This window comes from Oncorhynchus keta, chromosome 27, assembly GCF_023373465.1.
Source record: "Oncorhynchus keta strain PuntledgeMale-10-30-2019 chromosome 27, Oket_V2, whole genome shotgun sequence".
Lineage (NCBI taxonomy): Eukaryota > Metazoa > Chordata > Actinopteri > Salmoniformes > Salmonidae > Oncorhynchus > Oncorhynchus keta.
In genome coordinates this window covers 21,974,335-21,995,585 of record NC_068447.1, presented here as the reverse complement: position 1 = coordinate 21,995,585, position 21,251 = coordinate 21,974,335, and the positions used below count along the sequence as shown (strand labels likewise).

The 21,251-nt window shown below is 45.9% G+C and overlaps 1 protein-coding gene across 1 annotated transcript in view; it reads right to left on the bottom strand.

Moving 5' to 3' along the window:
- The window catches only part of LOC118360276 (membrane-associated guanylate kinase, WW and PDZ domain-containing protein 1-like), a 228,660-nt gene that overhangs the window by 127,341 nt on the left and 80,068 nt on the right, over window positions 1-21,251 (bottom strand). The window contains 1 exon segment of the mRNA XM_052481927.1: window positions 7,674-7,790. Coding sequence (XP_052337887.1) covers window positions 7,674-7,790 — 117 coding nt within the window.

Genomic DNA, 21,251 nt, shown 5'->3' with positions numbered 1-21,251 from the left:
TAATCCCCCTCTCTATGCTACTCTGCCTCCACAGCGACCCCCCCTCTCTATACTACTCTGCCTCCACAGCGACCCTCCTCTCTCTCCCTACTCAGCCTCCACAGAAAACCCCCTCTCTATATCCTACTCTGCCTCCACAGCAACCCCCCCTCTCTATACTAGTCTGCCTCCACAGTGACCCCTCTCTCTATCCTACTCTGCCTTCACAGCAACCCCCCCTCTATATCCTACTCTGCCTCCACAGTTATCCCCCCTCTCTATCCTACTCTGCTTCCACAGCAACCCCCATCTCTATACTAGTCTGCCTCCACAGTGACCCCCCTCTCTATCCTACTCTGCCTCCACAGCAACCCCCCTCTCTATCCTACTCTGCCTCCATAGTAATCCCCCTCTCCATGCTACTCTGCCTCCACAGCGACCCCCCCTCTCTATACTAGTCTGCCTCCACAGCGACCCCTCCTCTCTCTCCTACTCTGCCTCCACAGCGACCCCCCTCTCTATCCTACTCTGCCTCCACAGCGACCCCCCTCTCTATACTACTCTGCCTCCACAGCGACCCCTCCTCTCTCTCCTACTCTGCCTCCACAGCGACCCCCTCTCTATCCTACTCTGCCTCCACAGCGACCCCCTCTCTCCTACTCCTTCTTCAGACTGCCCACACCTCCCCTAGCCACCCTTTTCTTTCAGTTACAGAGTGCAGCAGTCTCTGGCTCCTTGAAAAGAAGGTCTGTGTACTAGTGGGCCTTACACAAAGCCTGCAAATTAAAAAATGAAGAAAAAAAAGCTCCACGGCTACTTGCCATCTGTCCCTCTGGTTTGGACGTGCCTGACCTAGTGTGCCTGCCTCTCCCTCCCTTTCCTTCACCTCATCCCCACCCCCAACTCCCAACCTCCAAACCCACTCTCCCTTCTCCTTTCTTCACCTCATCCCCACCTCAACCCCCAACCCCTCCCCATCTCCCCTTCCTTCACCTCATCCCCACCCTCATCCCCACCCCCAACCTACAACCCCACCTCCCCTTCCTTCACCTCATCCCCACCCCCAACCTCCAACCTCCAACCCCACCTCCCCTTCCTTCACCTCATCCCCACCCCCAACCTCCAACCCCTCCTCCCCTTCCTTCACCTCATCCCCACCCCCAACCTCCAACCCCTCCTCCCCTTCCTTCACCTCATCCCCACCCCCAACCTCCAACCCCACCTCCCCCGATTCCTTTTTAGCTTATATACACACCATCAACCACAATCACATTCTGCCATGCATTTCCCTCCTTGCTCCCCTGCATACATCACAGGCTTCACCGAACGGATGGTAGACGGCGACAATGAAGGAGACGGAGAAGGAATGAATAAGAAGAGCTGCCACTTGCCTGGATGTGGAGAGACGGAGCCAGTGAATCAAGCCGTAATCCTTTCTTTGTGTGAGCTGCAAACAGAGAAATTTGTCTCCCAACAATGATTTCCCCAGCTCGGCGGTGGAGTAGAAAATGGGAAAGCGAGAGAGTGAGGTTGAATGAGAGGGAGGCAGAGAGTGAGAGAGAGAGAGCAGAAACGGAGGGACAGCAGGAGCGTGTGACAGAGAGAGAGCAGAAACGGAGAGACAGCAGGAGCGTGTGACAGAGAGAGAGCAGAAACGGAGGGACAGCAGGAGCGTGTGACAGAGAGAGAGCAGAAACGGAGAGACAGCAGGAGCGTGTGACAGAGAGAGAGCAGAAACGGAGAGACAGCAGGAGCGTGTGACAGAGAGAGAGCAGAAACGGAGGGACAGCAGGAGCGTGTGACAGAGAGAGAGCAGAAACGGAGAGACAGCAGGAGCGTGTGACAGAGAGAGAGCAGAAACGGAGAGACAGCAGGAGCGTGTGACAGAGAGAGAGCAGAAACGGAGGGACAGCAGGAGCGTGTGACAGAGAGAGAGCAGAAACGGAGAGACAGCAGGAGCGTGTGACAGAGAGAGAGCAGAAACGGAGGGACAGCAGGAGCGTGTGACAGAGAGAGAGCAGAAATGGAGAGACAGCAGGAGCGTGTGACAGAGAGAGAGCAGAAACGGAGGGACAGCAGGAGCGTGTGACAGAGAGAGAGCAGAAACGGAGAGACAGCAGGAGCGTATGACAGAGAGAGAGCAGAAACGGAGAGACAGCAGGAGCGTGTGACAGAGAGAGAGCAGAAACGGAGGGACAGCAGGAGCGTGTGACAGAGAGAGAGCAGAAACGGAGAGACAGCAGGAGCGTATGACAGAGAGAGAGCAGAAACGGAGAGACAGCAGGAGCGTGTGACAGAGAGAGAGCAGAAACGGAGAGACAGCAGGAGCGTGTGACAGAGAGAGAGCAGAAACGGAGGGACAGCAGGAGCGTGTGACAGAGAGAGAGCAGAAACGGAGAGACAGCAGGAGCGTGTGACAGAGAGAGAGCAGAAACGGAGGGACAGCAGGAGCGTGTGACAGAGAGAGAGCAGAAATGGAGAGACAGCAGGAGCGTATGACAGAGAGAGAGCAGAAACGGAGAGACAGCAGGAGCGTGTGACAGAGAGAGAGCAGAAATGGAGAGACAGCAGGAGCGTGTGACAGAGAGAGAGCAGAAACGGAGAGACAGCAGGAGCGTATGACAGAGAGAGAGCAGAAACGGAGAGACAGCAGGAGCGTGTGACAGAGAGAGAGCAGAAATGGAGAGACAGCAGGAGCGTGTGACAGAGAGAGAGCAGAAACGGAGAGACAGCAGGAGCGTGTGACAGAGAGAGAGCAGAAATGGAGAGACAGCAGGAGCGTGTGACAGAGAGAGAGCAGAAACGGAGAGACAGCAGGAGCGTGTGACAGAGAGAGAGCAGAAACGGAGAGACAGCAGGAGCGTGTGACAGAGAGAGAGCAGAAATGGAGAGACAGCAGGAGCGTGTGACAGAGAGAGAGCAGAAACGGAGAGACAGCAGGAGCGTGTGACAGAGAGAGAGCAGAAACGGAGAGACAGCAGGAGCGTGTGACAGAGAGAGAGCAGAAATGGAGAGACAGCAGGAGCGTGTGACAGAGAGAGAGCAGAAACGGAGAGACAGCAGGAGCGTGTGACAGAGAGAGAGCAGAAACGGAGGGACAGCAGGAGCGTGTGACAGAGAGAGAGCAGAAACGGAGAGACAGCAGGAGCGTGTGACAGAGAGAGAGCAGAAACGGAGAGACAGCAGGAGCGTGTGACAGAGAGAGAGCAGAAACGGAGAGACAGCAGGAGCGTGTGACAGAGAGAGAGCAGAAACGGAGAGACAGCAGGAGCGTGTGACAGAGAGAGAGCAGAAACGGAGAGACAGCAGGAGCGTGTGACAGAGAGAGAGCAGAAACGGAGAGACAGCAGGAGCGTGTGACAGAGAGAGAGCAGAAACGGAGAGACAGCAGGAGCGTGTGACAGAGAGAGGGCAGAAACGGAGAGACAGCAGGAGCGTGTGACAGAGAGAGAGCAGAAACGGAGGGACAGCAGGAGCGTGTGACAGAGAGAGAGCCACCGTCAAGCTACAGGGACGCTGACAATCAGTAGAGGATTTGAAATGAAAGAGAGGAGAGAGAGGGGGCAGAGAGATAATGTGGGGGAGGGATGGAGGGTTGGTCGGTTGGTTTGCTAGGTGACTCTAACACTGGGATAATGCTGAGATAACCTTCATGTTGGAGCAGAGCAGCAGCTGTAGACGTGAGATGGAAATGAATCCCGAGAGAGAGAGCGAGAGAGAGAAGCTTCTCTGTCAATTGTGACATTTGCGGCACATGATAACAAAGGCCATCTGTAGCAGCAGGGCTGGGAAGGAGGGAGAAAGGGAAGGAGGGGGTGGGGAGTTCACATGGCGAGTGTCCTCTTCCTAGAAACACAAAGCAACACTCGAGCCTGTGGCGGAGAAACAAGCACCTGTTAGAGTCAGGCATGGGGAGACAAGAAGTTGGCAGAGAGACAACAACACATGTGCTGGGAAAGGGGGAGGAGAAGGAGGGAGACAAAGGGAAAGAGAGGACAGAGAAGGAGTGTGGGTCCATTTTATTTCACTGCTTTGGGAGTTAAAGATTTGTCTTGTCATGTCATAGAACCATTTGAGTTTAATTGAAATCGGTGGCATGGAACTGGGAGCAAGAGAGAGAGATGTTGAGAGAGGAAAAAACATAAACATGGACAGACATGATTAGGGTTGCCAAATTCCAGTAACTTTCGCAAAATGTCAAGGTTTTCCGGAAATCCTGGTTGGAGGGTTCAGGATTTCCTGCTTCCGGGAATTTTCCAACTGGGATTTCTGAAAAACCTATCCAGAAGTTTAATTTTAGGGCCAGACCATTTTAATTTCAGATTTAATCAAATAAGAAGGAGTATTTCCTATGAATGATTAAACAGGGGCTCATCTTTGTGCATTTATCAATGGCTATATCCAGGGGCAACTATCTGACTAAGCACTGGTCTCTCTGGCTCCATTTATTTTAACCATCCCTCTTCTCCACATTACTCTGCCCAGGGTTCCCCACTGAAATACAGGTGAACGTGTGAAGGCAACAAGAATTGCATGTGTGTTTATCTACAATCGCTTGTCTTTCCCCTAGGAAGGAGATCAAGATTCCAAAAGCAGTCAGTGGTGTAGTGCTTAGCCAACTCCCTGATCATGCCATGACATAAATAGTGTATGTTTGGCAAGAAATCGCTCTAACCACTAGACTACCCTGCCGCCCCACTGTTCCTGGCCGTCATTGAAAATAAGAATTGGTTCTTAGCTGACTTGCCTACTTAAATAAAAGGAAAAATAAAACACACACAAAAAAACCCAGTCATGTTGGATTTGGTGGACCCGCCAGGACAGTATGGATGTTTTGGGAATTCCTGCTCTTTCTGTCCTCTGAGCCTGGGTCATTTCCCCATCTCCCTGTTGGGATATTGTCTAGAGCTCAACATGTTCATCACATAATCAGGCAGCAAATCTATTTTCAATATATCAGAACATCATAATCCCAGTCAGGCTACCGGGAGAGCAGCTCATAGAGGATTTACCAGTCACAGAGGAGAGAGAGAAAGAGGGATACAGAGAAGAGAGATAAAGAGGGATACAGAGAAGAGAGATAAAGAGGGATACAGAGAGAGAAAGAAGCATACAAAGAGAGGGAAAGAGGGATACAGAGAGTGAATGAGCGACAGAGAGAGAGGAGGGACAGAGAGAGAGAGGGAAAGAGGGATACAGAGAGTGAATGAGCGAGAGAGAGAGGAGGGACAGAGAGAGAGAGAGAAAGAGGGATACAGAGGTAGAGCGACAAAGAAGGATACAGAGAGAGAAATAAGGATGCAGAGGAGAGAGAAAGAGGGATACAGGGGAGAGAGAGAAAGAGGGATAAGGAGAACGAGAGAAAGAGGGATAAGGAGAACGAGAGAAAGAGGGATACAGGGGAGAGAGAGAAAGGGATAAGGAGAACAAGAGAAAGAGGGATACAGAGAACGAGAGAAAGAGGGATACAGGGGAGAGAGAGAAAGAGGGATACAGAGAGAGAGAAAGAGGGGTGCAGAGAGGGAGAGAAAGAGGGGAGAGAGAGAAAGAGGGGTGCAGAGAGGGAGAGAAAGAGGGGAGAGAGGGAGAAAGAGGGATACAGCGAGGGAGAGAAAGAGGGGAGAGAGGGAGAAAGAGGGATACAGAGAACGAGAGAAAGAGGGATACAGGGGAGAGAGAGAAAGAGGGATAAGGAGAATGAGAGAAAGAGGGATACAGAGAACGAGAGAAAGAGGGATACAGGGGAGAGAGAGAAAGAGGGATACAGAGAGAGAGAAAGAGGGGTGCAGAGAGGGAGAGAAAGAGGGGAGAGAGAGAAAGAGGGGTGCAGAGAGGGAGAGAAAGAGGGGAGAGAGGGAGAAAGAGGGATACAGAGAGGGAGAGAAAGAGGGGAGAGAGGGAGAAAGAGGGATACAGAGAACGAGAGAAAGAGGGATACAGAGAGGGAGAGAGGGAGAAAGAGGGATACAGAGAGAGAGAAAGAAGGGTGCAGAGAGGGAGAGAAAGATGGGAGAGAGGGAGAAAGAGGGATACAGAGAACGAGAGAAAGAGGGATACAGAGAGGGAGAGAGGGAGAAAGAGGGATACAGAGAGAGAGAAAGAGGGGTGCAGAGAGGGAGAGAAAGAGGGGAGAGAGGGAGAAAGAGGGATACAGAGAACGAGAGAAAGAGGGATGCAGAGAGGGAGAGAAAGAGGTGAGAGAGGAAGAAAGAGGGATACAGAGAGAGAGAAAGAAGGATACAGAGAGAGAGAAAGTAGGATACAGAGGTAGAAAGAAGGATACAGAGAGAGAGAAAGAAGGATACAGAGAGAGAAAGAAGGATACAGAGAGAGAGAAAGAAGGATACAGAGAGAGAGAAAGAAGGATACAGAGAGAGAAAGAAGGATACAGAGAGAGAAAGAAGGATACAGAGAGAGAGAAAGAAGGATACAGAGAGAGAAAGAAGGATACAGAGGTAGAAAGAAGGATACAGAGAGAGAGAAAGAAGGATACAGAGAGAGAAAGAAGGATACAGAGAGAGAGAAAGAAGGATACAGAGAGAGAAAGAAGGATACAGAGAGAGAGAAAGAAGGATACACAGAGAGCGAATGGGAGAAAAAGAGAGACAAAAAATAAAATAGGTAAAGCCACACACACACACACACACACACACACACACACACACACACACACACACACACACACACACACACACACACACACACACACACACACACACACACACACACACACACACACACACACACACACAGTTTCACATCCCAGATGCATAAAGAGGTGCTGTGTGGTAGGAGAGGGAATGTCTTTCTCCACTGATGGGATTTTGCTTGTGACTGAGACATGTGATCATGAAAACAACGTCCCCACTGAGAACATCACAACAGCCACACACACATGCAGCCAAACACACACTCACACACGTGAGCAACTGCTGTCAGGTCCTTGACAATATACACTGTGATTGATTAGCAGGGCTTCATTGTTTCAGAGGAAGGTTCACGGCCTATCCACAACAGACCACTCGACCAGAATATTTTGAATATAAAGCTCCACTTTCAAAAACATACTATTCAAATGTATCAGCGACTACATGGAGTAAACTGTCACATAATGTTGTACTGCAGAAGTGTACCATGCCCAGCACCAATCACATCCAACAGATAATGAGCTGACCTCACAGTACACAGTTGTCTGTTCTGGCATCCACCCAGGTCATTGGCCCACCACACCACACACTATACTGTAGTTAAGTGAAACATCTGGGAGGGCAGATTTCCAGTGTCGGGAGGACAAGTGGATCACTGGTGTTCCAAAAACCCAGAACATTTTTATTTGATTACGGTACATCTGAATGGCTTATTTGTGTCTACACACTTAGAAAAATGGGTTTTTGGGCAGTCCCCATAGGAGATTTGATTCCAGGTAGAACCCTTTTGGATTCCATATAGAACCCTCTCTGGAAATGGTTCTACATGGAACCCACAGCCGAAGAACCCTTTAAGGTCCGAGATAGCACCTTTTTTTCTAAGAATGTATGTTCCTTTATGGGTGGGGTGGGGGGTATTATGAGGAGTTAGAGGGAAAGATGAGGTGGGGTGAAAGGGGTGGCAGAGAAGGAATATTGTGAGGATGATGAGGAGTTTTAGGAGGAGGAAGACGAAGATGAGACTGAAGATTAGGGGGTGGAACTCACAAGGCATAGCATGGTGGTAGAGGTTAGCTCTGATGGTCTGTTGGAGCTCATGGTCGGGGGAGGACTTCTGAAACCTCAGGCTCAGGTAGTGCTTCAAGTCCTTGTTCAGCTTGTTACCTGCACAGGGAAACCACACAGGAACAATGGTTACGCCTCATTTCATAATACACAATTTGCATAGAAAATTTGAACATTTTGTGTGCCAGGTGTTGGATCTGTATGTGCTTCAGCCCACTCCTCTGACTATTGTTGTCGTGCCATACATGTGTTGTTTACCAAGGAATTACATGTTTCTTTTGGTTTCACAAGTAGCACATGTAATTCCTGTCTGGCAGTGGCAGTATATTCATTACACTCTGGTGAAGTCATCATTTTGGGACCAAATCAGAGCTGGTTGATTAGCAGCAGTGAATGTTTCAGCTGCCACATAGCTGATGGACCTCACCACGTCTGCTCAACTTCACCCACAGGCACAGAGAGAGAGAGAGAGAGAGAGAGAGAGAGAGAGAGAGGAGGAAGGAAGAGGAAAAGAGAAAGACAGAAATAGACAGAGAGAAATTGTGAGAGGGGGAAGTAGAGAGAGTGAGAGAGAGAAATGGAGAGAAAGAGAAAGATAAGACAGACATGCACAAACAGCAAGCGAGGTGGGCTGAGGTAATTGAGAACAACAGTTCCCTGATTTGCTAAGAGCTGCCAGGTTCAGTCAGCGTCTGTCCAATCAGAGCCCCTGACGCGCTCCCTCTCTGCTGTGTTTGAATGAAGCCCTCAGTCTCCCAGAAGGAGAGGAGTCACAATGGGGCCAGATGGCCAGGGCTCTCTCTCACGCCAGGGTCTCATTTAGGACCGTTTAATGATCTCCAAATATATCATCCATGTCTGGGGAGCTGGCCAGCCATTTTGGGGGCATTGGCCAGCATCTCTCCACACAGACCCCTGACCATGATGGAAGCTGCTTATTAATATATATTGTAATGACACTATTCAATGTGTATAGATCGTTAAAAACACAATACAACAAGTTTAACATGAACAGTCATATTAAATTTAAAAAATATATTTATTTTTTATAATATTTTGAAGAAAATGGGGTATTTTATAGCTACAATATGTAACTTTCTGGGTGACCCGATCAAATTTGCATAGACATGTGAGTTATAGATCAGTTCTATGTGTGATATTTCTATGCTTCCCGTTCTTAAGTATCGTTTTTGCATATTTTATTTTCGGTTTTGTACACCAGTTTCAAACATCTGAAAATACTATATTTTTAGTTATGAAAAATATATTTCACAGTGCTTTAGATGGTACAATGATTATCGACACAATGATTGCTTGTTTTGTCACAAACTGAAATTAGGCAAACTATTTTAATTTTAGCAACCAGGAAATGGCAGAGCTTTTTCTGCATAGTGCATCTTTAAATGGCTGGTTATATTATTAGAAAGGAAAAGTTTAGTTCTTCGTAGCTAAAATGTGTTCACCATTTGAGAGTATATACCACTTACTAGTAGCCACTTGAAGTTCAGCAAATCAGCTACTCAGAGATGAATTCATCTTCTGATTATAACTAATCAACTAATTGAGGTTATGATTATTATTTGACCCCCTGATTCGTTAGAAACAAAAATGATTTTGGAACAAAAGCTGGCTCATAGATGTAGAACAGAACAGATTGGCCTATCGAATAAAAATGATATAGAACTGTTTCAGACAGACAAACATCTGACACACAGCCGTATGGCCCTGCATCACCTCATCTTCCCATGGACTCACACAGCTTAACCACAGACCACACATAAATCTATGTCCACCCCAACCAGCATGTTCACAACTTACAGTACAGACTCACTTTCAGTTTTACCAATGCAACACCCACAACCCTAATGCAACCTCTAACCTATATACACTTCGAAAAAAAGTTTCCAAAAGGGTCCTGCAGCTGTACTTACAGGACCTTCAAACTCCACTCTGGACCTGGAAGCCAGTTCCACTGCATGTTTTCCCATTGTTCCCCTCTAACCAGGAACTGATTTAAACCTGGGACACTCAGTGTGTGCAGTTAAGTATCAGGCAGAACAGAAAACGAGCTGGCTCCCAACCTCGTGGGGTAAGAGTTGACTACCCCTGCAGAAGTAGACGCCTTTGTGGGGGAAAAATGGCTCTACCTCGAACCAAAAGGGTTCTTCAAAAGGTTATCCTACAGTATACACTTTCTAAGAGTGTACTGTATACCCGAGGCACAGCATCTCAATGCTAGAGGCGTCACTACACACCCTGGTTTGATCCCGGGTTATATCACAACCGGCCGTGATCGGGAGTCCCATAGTGCGGCGCACAATTAGCCCAGCATCGTCCGGGTGAGGGAAGGGTTTGTAAATAAGAATTTGTTCTTAACAGACTTGCCTGGTTAAACAAACACGTAAAGAAATATAGCACCAAGGAGTCCTCACGAATACAGCATCAAAGGGAACATGATCAAATTACCATTCCATCCCAGAGAATAAACAACAATATTCAGTTCAGCCTAAACTCATAGAAATACAACCATTCCATGTGGTCAGGGTAGGAATCTGAAACACTGCCCAGCAGTAACGTGCTCTGCTCTATTTTTCCGTTCCCCTACACACACAGCCCTCTGTGTAACTCTGCGTGAGCAAAGCACAGTCAGGTAATTGTTACCTAGCAACCAGCCAGTCCTGACAACCATCGTTATGGTCCCTGCTAGGCAAGCAGCCTGCATTCAGACTAAAAACATTTAGAAATACAAGCTAGCACAAACACACATCAGTGTGCACACACACACACATCAGTGTGCGCATGCACGCACAAACACACACGCACACACACACACACAGGTCAATGGACAAGGTTTACTCCTCTAAAACATGGGTACATTAGATGTGTCATAGGGATAAAATGTCTTATAATCGCTATCATCAGAATAGTCGTATAGATGTGATTTACCATCACTCATGAAAAATACTCAACATCTTCCTCAATCCTGAGCCCCAGTAGAATCCCCTGGGTGGGGACCACCATTTGGTATTACATCACCCTTCCTGTGGCTGGGGAGAGCTGGTACAGAGCTGGAACAGAGCAGGCAGGGTGCAGGCAGCCCAGGTGTCATGCCCCATCAATGATGAAGTCATCAAATATTTAAGATTTTCAAGGATATACAGCCATGTGCAGCAGGGATGATTTAAAACACAGTGTGGCTCAGTGTGTGTGTGTGTGTGTGTGTGTGTGTGTGTGTGTGTGTGTGTGTGTGTGTGTGTGTGTGTGTGTGTGTGTGTGTGTGTGTGTGTGTGTGTGTGTGTGTGTGTGTGTGTGTGTGTGTGTGTGTGTGTGTGTGTGTACCTGCATGAGATTGAGAGTGTGTACGTGCTGTTGTTTCTCTCTCTCCACATAGACACAGTTAAATAAACACACAGAGAAATTCCGTGCACATTTGCAAGCACAGGAATGAGACAAGCATGACCACTGCTAACATTTACCAAATCGAAAATCAACGCAACCGCCATACATACACACACACAAGAGACGTTGATGTTTCAATATTCTTCGATTGTCCTGATCCCATTTTTGATAGACAATGAGTTCATCAGTGATGGAGTGGGAAGCCGAGGCAAATCCCTCCAAAAACACTCTGCCCCAGATAAGGAGTTGAGGAACACACAGAGGTCAAGGAGACATCTCTACACACACACACACAGTCTCTGCTTCTCCCTGACAGACATGAAGGGTGCGTTCGTAAATTCACTCTTGCTACTCCGATTTCAGAGCACTCTCGTCTGAGTGTGCAGAATAACTGATGAATTTACAAATGCTGAAAACCCACTGAATATGTCCGGTGTTAGGGAGGAGGTGAGGCCACTCGGAGGAGTGTGGTATCAGGAAAACAACCTCTCACTCAATGTCAACAAAACAAAGGAGATGATCGTGGGCTTCAGGAAACAGCAGAGGGTGCACCCCCCCTATCCACATCGATGGGACGGTAGTGGAGAAGGTTGAAAGTTTTAAGTTCTTCGGCGTAGGTCAGTACAGGTGCATCAAAGCTGGAACCGAGAGGCTGAAAAACAGCTTCTATCTCAAGGTCATCAGACTGTTAAACAGCCATAACTAACACAGAGGCTGCTGCCTACATACAGACTCAAATCATTGGCCACTTTAATAAATGGATCACTAGTCACTTTAAATAATGCCACTTTAATAATGTTTACATATCTTACATTACTCATCTCATACTGTATTTTAATATCATCTATTGCATCTCATCTCTGCCGCTCGGCCATCGCTCATCCTTATATTTATATGTACATATTCCTATTCCATCCCTTTAGATTTGTGTGTATAAGGTAGTTGTGGAACTGTTAGACTACTTATCAGATATTACTGCACTGTTGGAACTAGAAGCACAAGCATGTCGCTATACTCACATTAACATCTGCTAACCATGTGTATGTGACTAATAAAATTTGATTTGATTTTAAACGTAGGCAAAAAACAGAATTCAATTGTTGCCAGCAGCACAGTTAGTCACCAACACTCTGGGTAACATGAAAAGAGCCTAATCAGCTCTGCTAAGGCGAGAAAAATAGAGGTGTTCTCTCATTTGTGTCTGGAAATAGCTAGCAAGCTAACTAACTTCAGCCAGTTATCTTGGGTGCCTGACTGCCATTGTGAGGTCAGAATGCTCCAATCAACCCTACTCCTTGGCCAGAGCGTCCAGTGTGTGCTCTGAAACCCTCTGAATTTACAAACAGACAATATGACAAGGCTCTGAATTTACGTACAGCCAGAGCGCACTCTGACCGCTCTCTGACACTCCAGAGTGAATTTACAAACACACCCGAACAGAACAGAAACAAACACCAGGGTTAATTCTTAATTGAGTTGGCAATGGCTCTTTACTTCAAATTCAATTCTGGAAATTTAATTTAATTGGAAACCCCACAAGTAGCAGAATTGAAATTTAATTTGAAGCGTAATTTATTTAAATGGAATTCAATGAAATTCAAACTGCTTATTTATTCTACACATCACCATAGTAATGTGTATTTTGACATCATGAATGTTTACTATTTCAATACCATGTAGCATAACGTTGAAACATTTCATTTTGGAAACTCATACTTCCAAAACAGTTTGAAATAAATACAGTGGTCTGGAAATATTCTATAATATTTAAAAATTCCCTTAAACATGTTAAATACATTTCCAAGAGACCAAGCAGACCAGGCTGTGGTTTGGGATATAAGTAGTCAATGAAAGAAGTAAAACATTCTCCCTTAGTTGTACATTTTCTCAAAATCTAATGGTACAGCCTAGACTTGATCCAATATAATAATATATAATAATAATATATATCTTAACAATATCTTAAGTAGTTGATCATGTTATTACACCAACCTTGTGAAATTTACAAACTGACACATTTTCATTTTCTTTAAAAACAACTTTATATCGAAGGAGTGTTTTTGATTTGACAGCCTGCACATGCTCAGTTCAGCGCGGTTAGACATGAGGACGTGTTTCTACGCATGAGCTTAACTAACCAGTGTTTCTGCCTATCTTCACGGGAACAATCTAACGTCTCATGATAATGAAAAATACTGTTTGACATCTTTGAGTTATAATCAAACTAATATTGGAAATGGTATGTGTATTCTTTGCATTAATAACCTCAATTCGGATGACAATTTATACATTAACGAGTCGGCAGCTCTGGACATTCTGCTTACTCTGTACCAGGCCCTAGTCCCTGGGACTCGAAAGTGGAAGCTACGGCACAAAAAAATCAGACGTGCAGGCATCCTGACAAGACGACACAGTACCCTCCGTTCTGTTGGCAAACAGTCCAGTCACTAGAGAACAAACTGGATGAGCTCTGTTCGAGACCAGCCTATCAACGGGAAAAGAAAAGGAGAGCTGCATAGTTTATATAGAGTTTGAAAGGACACACACAGGTGTCTATAATCATGGCCAGCTGTTGCTTGATTTCATTGGTTGATTTACAGATATAAATAGAACATGAATGGATAACATATGATCATAGATACAACTTGGCTGCATAGGCCTACAAACATTATTTACAATAGATGACAAAAACACAAGAATCACAAGAATGGCTTCAGATCAAAGACTACCTTGAGACCTCGAAGGGAGCAAGGGTCTTTAAATTAAAGATCCAGGCAGCCTCTCGTTTTAACAGCCAATTGTCAAGGTCACCCCCTCTCCTAGGGAGGGTGATGTGTTTTATGCCGATATAGCAAAGGCTATATTGAGTTTTCCACCTAATGGTGCTACGATGCACAGAGATTCTTACTTTTAGTTTGCCATTGCAAGTGCCATTGCATTGAGGGCAGCCATTACACTTGTAGTTTCCACCTGGCGCAAGGAGACGTTGTGCGGGGGTATTTTGGGATGGTAAATCAGTGGTTACCAATTGAGAATGTGACCAATGGAGGGTCCAGAAACACATTACCGATACTGTCATCGGATCTTAGAATGTGCCAATGTTTGTGAACGATTCCCTTAATTTGTTCAGAGCACATGAATAGCGCGTAGTAAGAATGCAATAATACTTCTTTTTGCGAGACTTTGCTTGAAAGAGATTATGTCTCGATTTGTTTTGTATTTTCTCAACGGCAGTATTGATCTGACCATTTTTAGGACCCCCTTTCGTTGAATTTTCTTTGCATCACAGCCATGGTTCTGTGGAAATCTGATTGTTTTTGCAAATTCTTTTGATTAGACAGAATTGCCTGTAGGGTAAGCTGTTTTACAAGGGAAGCAGGTGACAGCTATCAACACTCAACAAACTGTTACAATCAGTGGGTTTCCTGTAAATATCTGTGTATAGAACATTATCCGCACACAAAATCAAAAGATCAAGGAAACTTACTTGTTGTGTGTCAGATTGCATAGTGAATCTCAGGTGCTCAGAACAAGAGGTAAGAAGCATGGAATGCCTGGAGCTGTTTTGTATCACCCTCCATAAAACAAAAATATCATCAATGTACCGTTTCCAAATAATAATGTTTTTTGAGAGGATTGACGATTTATTGTTTCACCATGCATCCCACGTACAAATTAACTAAGTTAGGAGCCATAGGGGGTCCCATAGCAGTACCCTTCATCTCTACAAAAAAACACATTTGAAACATCAAATAGTTGTGTGTGAGTACTATTTCAGCCAATGTTATAATACATGACCTGGGGGGTAGTTCAATTGGGTCACGTTGCAAATGAAAATGTTCCACGGCATCAATACTTCCCTCATGTGGAATATTAGTGTATAACGACTAAACATCAAAAGTTAATAACAAGGTATTCTTGTGTTTTTGCTATCTATTGTAAAGAATGTTTGTAGGCCTATGCAGCCAAGTTGTATCTATGATCATATGTTATCCATTCATTCTTTTTTTACATGTTCTATTTATATCTGTAAATCAACCAATGAAATCAAGCCACAGCTGGCCATGATTATAGACACCTGTGTGTGTCCTTTCAAACTCTATATAAACTAGTGACCCGCATTGTTACTCAATATACCCTGATGAAGACAGCTTGGCTGTCAGAAAGTTGATATTCAATTGTTGCATCTGAGCTCCTAGAGTGTGTAGCTCTCCTTTTCATTTGACGTGTTCTACTCTGCTAGCCAGCACCTCGCCAAACCAGGTGCGCGCTTCTTTCGCCTCCACATATCCTATCAACGAGACCTGAAGAACTGTAATATTCTATGTTTCAAAGAGTTGTGGCTGAACAAGGACATAGATAATATACATTTCGCTGGCTTTTCAATGCTTCTCAGAAGCTCTCAACCTGCTCCACTACAGCCCCGTCGATGAGAATGGGGGCGTGCTCGGTCCTCCGTTTCCTGTAGTCCACAATCATCTCCTTTGCCTTGATCACGTTGAGGGAGAGGTTGTTGTCCTGGCACGTCATGGCCAGCTCTCTGACCTCCTCCCTATAGGCTGTCTCATCATTGTCTGTGATCAGTTCTACAACTGTTGTGTCATCGGCAAACTTGATGGTGTTGGAGTCTTGCCTGGCAATGCAGTCATGGGTGCAGGAGGGGACTGAGCATGCACCCCTGAGGGGCCCCCATGTTGAATATCAGCGTGGCAGATGTTTTGTTACCTACCCTTACCACCTGGGGGCGGCTCGTCAGGAAGTCCAGGATCCAGTTGCAGAGGGAGGTATTCGATCCCAGGGTCCTTAGCTTAGTGATGAGCATTAAGGGCACTATGGTGTTGAACGCTGAGCTGTAGTCAATGGACAGCATTCTCACATAGGTGTTGCTTTTTGTCCAGGTGGGAAAGGGCAGTGTGGAGTGCAATAGAGAATGCATCATCTGTGGATCTGTTGGGGCGATGGGCAAATTGGAGTGGGTCTAGGGTTTCTGGGATAACGGTCTTGATGTGAGCCATGACCAGCCTTTCAAAGCACTTCATGGCTACAGACGTGAGTGCTACGGGTCTGTAGTCATTTAGGCAGGTTGCCTTAGTGTTCTTGGGCACAGGGACTATGGTGGTCTGCTTGAAACATGTTGGTATTACAGACTCAGTCAGGGACTGGTTGAACATGTCAGTGAAGACGCTTGCCAGTTGGTCAGTGCATGCTCTGAGTACATATCCTGGTAAACCATCTGGCCCTGTCGGCCTTGTGAATGTTGACCTGTTTGAAGTTCTTATATCAGCTACGAAGAGTGTGATCACACAGTTGTCCGGAACCGTTGATGCTCTCATGCATGCTTCAGTGTTACTTGCCCTGAAGCGAGTATAGAAGTAATTTAGCTTGTCTGGTAGGCTCGTGTCACTGGGCAGCTCGTGCCTGTGCTTCCCTTTGTAGTCTGTAATAGTTTGCAAGCCCGCCACATCTGATGAGCGTCGGAGCCGGTGTAGTACAATTCAATCTTAGTCCTGTATTGACGCTTTGCCTGTTTGATGGTTCGTCGGACGGCATAGCGGGATTTCTTATAAGCTTCCGGGTTAGTCCCGCACCTTGAAAGCGGCAGCTCTACTCTTTAGGTCTGTGCGGTTGTTACCTGTAATCCATGGCTTCTGGTTGGGGTATGTACTTACGGTCACTGTGGGGACAACGTCATCGATGCACGTATTGATGAAGCCAGTGACTGATGTGGTGTACTCCCGAATGCCTTTGTAAGAATCCCGGAACATATTCCAGTCTGTGCTAGCAAAACGGTCCTGTAGCTTAGCATCTCATAGTAGTAAGCATTTTTCGGTAAGGTCTACACTTGTTGTATTCGGCCCATGTGACAAATAAAGTTTGATTTGATCTGCTTCATCTGACCACTTCCGTATTGAGCGAGTCACTAGTGCTTCCTGCTTGAATATTTGCTTGTAAGCAGGAACTAGGAGGATAGAATTATGGTCAGATGTGCCAAATGGAGGGTGAGGGAGAGATTTGTATGTGTCTCTGTGTGTGGAGTAAAAGTTGTCTAGAACTTTTTCCCCTGTGGCTGCACATTTAACATGCTGGTAGAAATAAGGTCAAACGGATTTAAGTTTCCCTGTATTAAAGTCCCTGGCCACTAGGAGTGCCGCCTCTGGATGAGAGTTTTCCTGTTTTCTTATGGCCGTATACAGCTCATTGAGTGCAGCTTTAGTGCCAGGATTGTTTTGTGGTGGTATAAAGACAGCTATGAAAAATACAGATGAAAACTCTCTTGGTAAATAGTGTGGTCTACACTTTTTCATGAGATACTCTTCCTCAGGCGAGCAAACCTTGAGACTTCCTTAGATTTCATGCAACAGCTGGTGTTTACAAAATTACATATGCCACCACCCCTTGTCTTACCAGAGGACGCTGTTCTATCCAGCCGAAAAAGCTTAAAACCCGCCAGCTGTATGTTAATCATGTCGTTGTTCAACCACGACACGGTGAAACATAAGATATTACTACTTTTTTAACGTCCCGTTGGTAGGATATACCTGATCATAGTTCATTTATTTTAGTATTGAATGATTGTACATTGGCTAATAGGACCGATGGTAAAGGTGTATTACCCTCTTGGTCCACGATACCTCCGTCTCTTTCTCCTGCAAATGACGGGGATGAGGGCCTTGTTGGGCATCTGAAGTAAATCCTTCCCATCCTACTCGTTGAAGAAGAAGATTTCCTCCAGTACGGAGTGAGTAATCGCTGTCCTGATGTCTAGAAGCTCTTTTTGGTCATAAGACACGGTGGCAGAAACATTATCTACAAAATAAGTTACAAATAACGCAAAAAAAAACATACACAATAGCACAATTGGTTACGGGATCGGCAGCCATCTCCTGCGGCGCCATCCTCTCATTCTCCATCCTCCATGCATAAGAGCACCAGCTGTTCTGGGCGACTGTGATCTCACTCTCCATAGCCGATGTGAGTAAGACCTTTAAACCGATTAACATTCACAAGGATACATTTTTAACCTCTCCCTGACACAGTCTGTAATACATACATGTCTCAAGCAGACCACCATAGTTCCAAAGCCCATGAATGCCAAGGTAACCTATTTAAATGACTATCGCCCATAGCACTCACATTTGTAGCCATAAAATGCTTTGAAAGAAGAAGCATGGATCACATCAACACCATAATCCCTGACACCCTGGACCCACTCCAGATCGCATACTGCCTCCAACAGATCCATAGATGACACAATCTCTATTGTACTCCACACTGCCATCTCCCACCTGGACAAGAGGAACACCTATGTGAGAGTGCTGTTCATCCACTACAGCTCCGAGTTCATCACCATAGTGCCCTCCAAGCTCATCACTAAGCTCATAACCCTGGGACTGAACAACTCCCTCTGCAACTGAATAACCTTCTGACGGGCCACCCCCAAGTGGTGAGGTTAGGCAACAATACATCGGTCTCACTGACATTCTACACGGAGCCCCTTAGGGGTACGTGTTTAGTTCCCTCCTGTACTCCCTGTTAACCCACTACTGCGTGGCTGCACAGGACAACACCACCATTACTTTTGCTGACAACACGACGGTGGTAGGCCTGATCACCAACAATGTTGAAACAGCCAATAGGGAGGAGGTCCGTGAACTGGCAGTATGGTGCCAGGACAACAATCTCTCCCTCAACATCAGCAAGACAAAGGAGATGATTGTGGACTGCAGTAAATAGAGAGCCAAGAACGCCACCATCCACACCAATAGGGCTGTAGTGGAGCGGGTTGAGACCTTCAAGTTCCTCTGTGTTCAGATCACGAAGGAATTAACATGGTCCACATACACCAACACGGTCAGCACCTCTTCCCCCTCAGGAGGCTGAAAAGATTTGTCATGGGCCCTCAGGTCCTCATATTATAATGCTGACGCATAACTGGCTGCGTCACCACTTGGTATGGCAACTGCTTGGCATCCGACCGCAAGGCGCTACAGACGGTAGTGTGTACAGCCTAGTGCATCACTCGAATTTCCTAAAGATTGTCAAAGACTCCAGCCACCCAAGTGGTGGACTGTTCTCTATGCTACCGCACTGGCAAGCGGTAGCAGATGCACCAAAACGGTAACCAATATGACCCTGAACAGCTTCTACCCCCATGCCGTAAGACTGCTGAATAGTTAACCAGATAGCTGCCTGGACTTTCTGCATTGACCCTTTTGCACTAACTCTTTTGACTCATCACATACACTGAGTACACCACACATTAGGAACGCCTTCCTAATATTGAGTTGAGTCCTTTGGGTAATGGACCATTCTTGATACACACGGGAAACTTTTGAGTGTCAAACCCAGCAGTGTTTCAGTTCTTGACACAAACCGGTGCACCTGGCACCTACTACCATACCCTGTTCAAAGGCACTTAAATATTTAGTTTTGCCCATTCACCCTCTGAATAGCACACAAACAATCCATGTCTCAATTGTCTCACGGCTTAAAAATCCTTCTTTAACCCGTCTCCTCCCCTTCATCTACACTGATTGAAGTGACATCAATAAGGGATAATAGCTTTCAACTGGATTCACCTGGTCAGTCTAAGTCATGGAAAGAGAAGGTGTCCTTATGTTTTGTGCACTCCATGTATGCTGTTGCTACAGTTTATTATCGATCCTGTTGCGTAATCACTTTACCCCTACTTATAGGTACAGTACATATCTACCACAATTACCTCATACCCCTGCACATCGACTCGTTACTGGTATCTAGTGTATATAGCCAAGTTATCGTTACTCATTGTGTACTTATTCCTCAAGTTAACATTTTTTGTATTCTAAAAAAAATGTATACAGTGTATATAAACTCAGCAAAAAAAGAAATGTCCCTTTTTTCAGGACCCTGTCTTTCAAAGATAATTTGTAAAAAAGAAAAAAAGAAACTTCACAGATCTTCATTGTAAAGGGTTTAAACACTGTTTCCCATGCTTGTTCAATGAACCAAAAACAATTAATGAACATGCACCTGTGGAACGGTCATTAAGACACTAACCGCTTACAGACAGTAGGCAATTAAGGTCACAGGACACTAAAGAGGCCTTTCTACTGACTCTGAAAAACACCAAAAGAAAGATGCTGCGTGAATGTGCCTTGTAAGGCAGGTCCTCACCAGACATCACCGGCAACAATGTCACCTGTGGGCACAAACCCACCATCGCTGGAACAGACAGGACTGGCAAAAAGTGCTCTTCACTGACGAGTCGCGGTTTTGTCTCATCAGGGGTGATGGTCAGATTTGCATTTATCGTCGAAGGAATGAGCGTTACACCGAGGCCTGTACTCTGGAGCGGGATCGATGTGGAGGTGGAGGGTCCGTTACGGTCTGGGGCGGTGTGTCACAGCATCATCGGACTGAACTTGTTGTCATTGTAGACAATTCAATGCTGTGCATTACAGGGAAGACATCCTCCTCCCCATGTGGTACCCTTCCTGCAGGCTCATCCTGACATGACCCTCCAGCATGACAATGCCACCAGCCATACTGCTCATCCTGTGCATGATTTCCTGCATGACAGGAATGTCAGTGTTCTGCCCTGGCCAGCGACAAGCCCGGATCTCAATCCCATTGAGCACGTCTGGGACCTGTTGGATCGGAGGGTGAGGGCTAGGGCTATTCCCCCCAGAAATGTCCGGGAACTTGCAGATGCCTTGGTGGAAGAGTGGGGTAACATCTCACAGCAGGAACTGGCAAATCTGAGGAGGAGGAGATGCACTGCAGTACTTAATGCATCTGGTGGCCACACCAGATACTGACTGTTACTTTTGTTTTTGACCCCCCTTTGTTCAGAGACACATTATTCCATTTCTGTTAGTCACATGTCTGTGGAACAGTTTATGTCTCAGTTTTTGAATCTTATGTTCATACAAATATTTACACATGTTTTGTTTGCTGAAAATAAACGCAGTTGACAGTGAGAGAATGTTTCTTTTTTGCTGAGTTTATATATCTGCATTGTTGGGAAAGGCCAGGAAGTAAGTATCTCACTGTTAGTCTACACCTGTTTACGAAGCATGTGACAAATAAAATTTGATTTGAAATTAATGATACTTCCATGTTTCACATCCCAGTTTAATTGGTTCAAATTGCTTTTAATAAATTATACTTCCTTCAAAT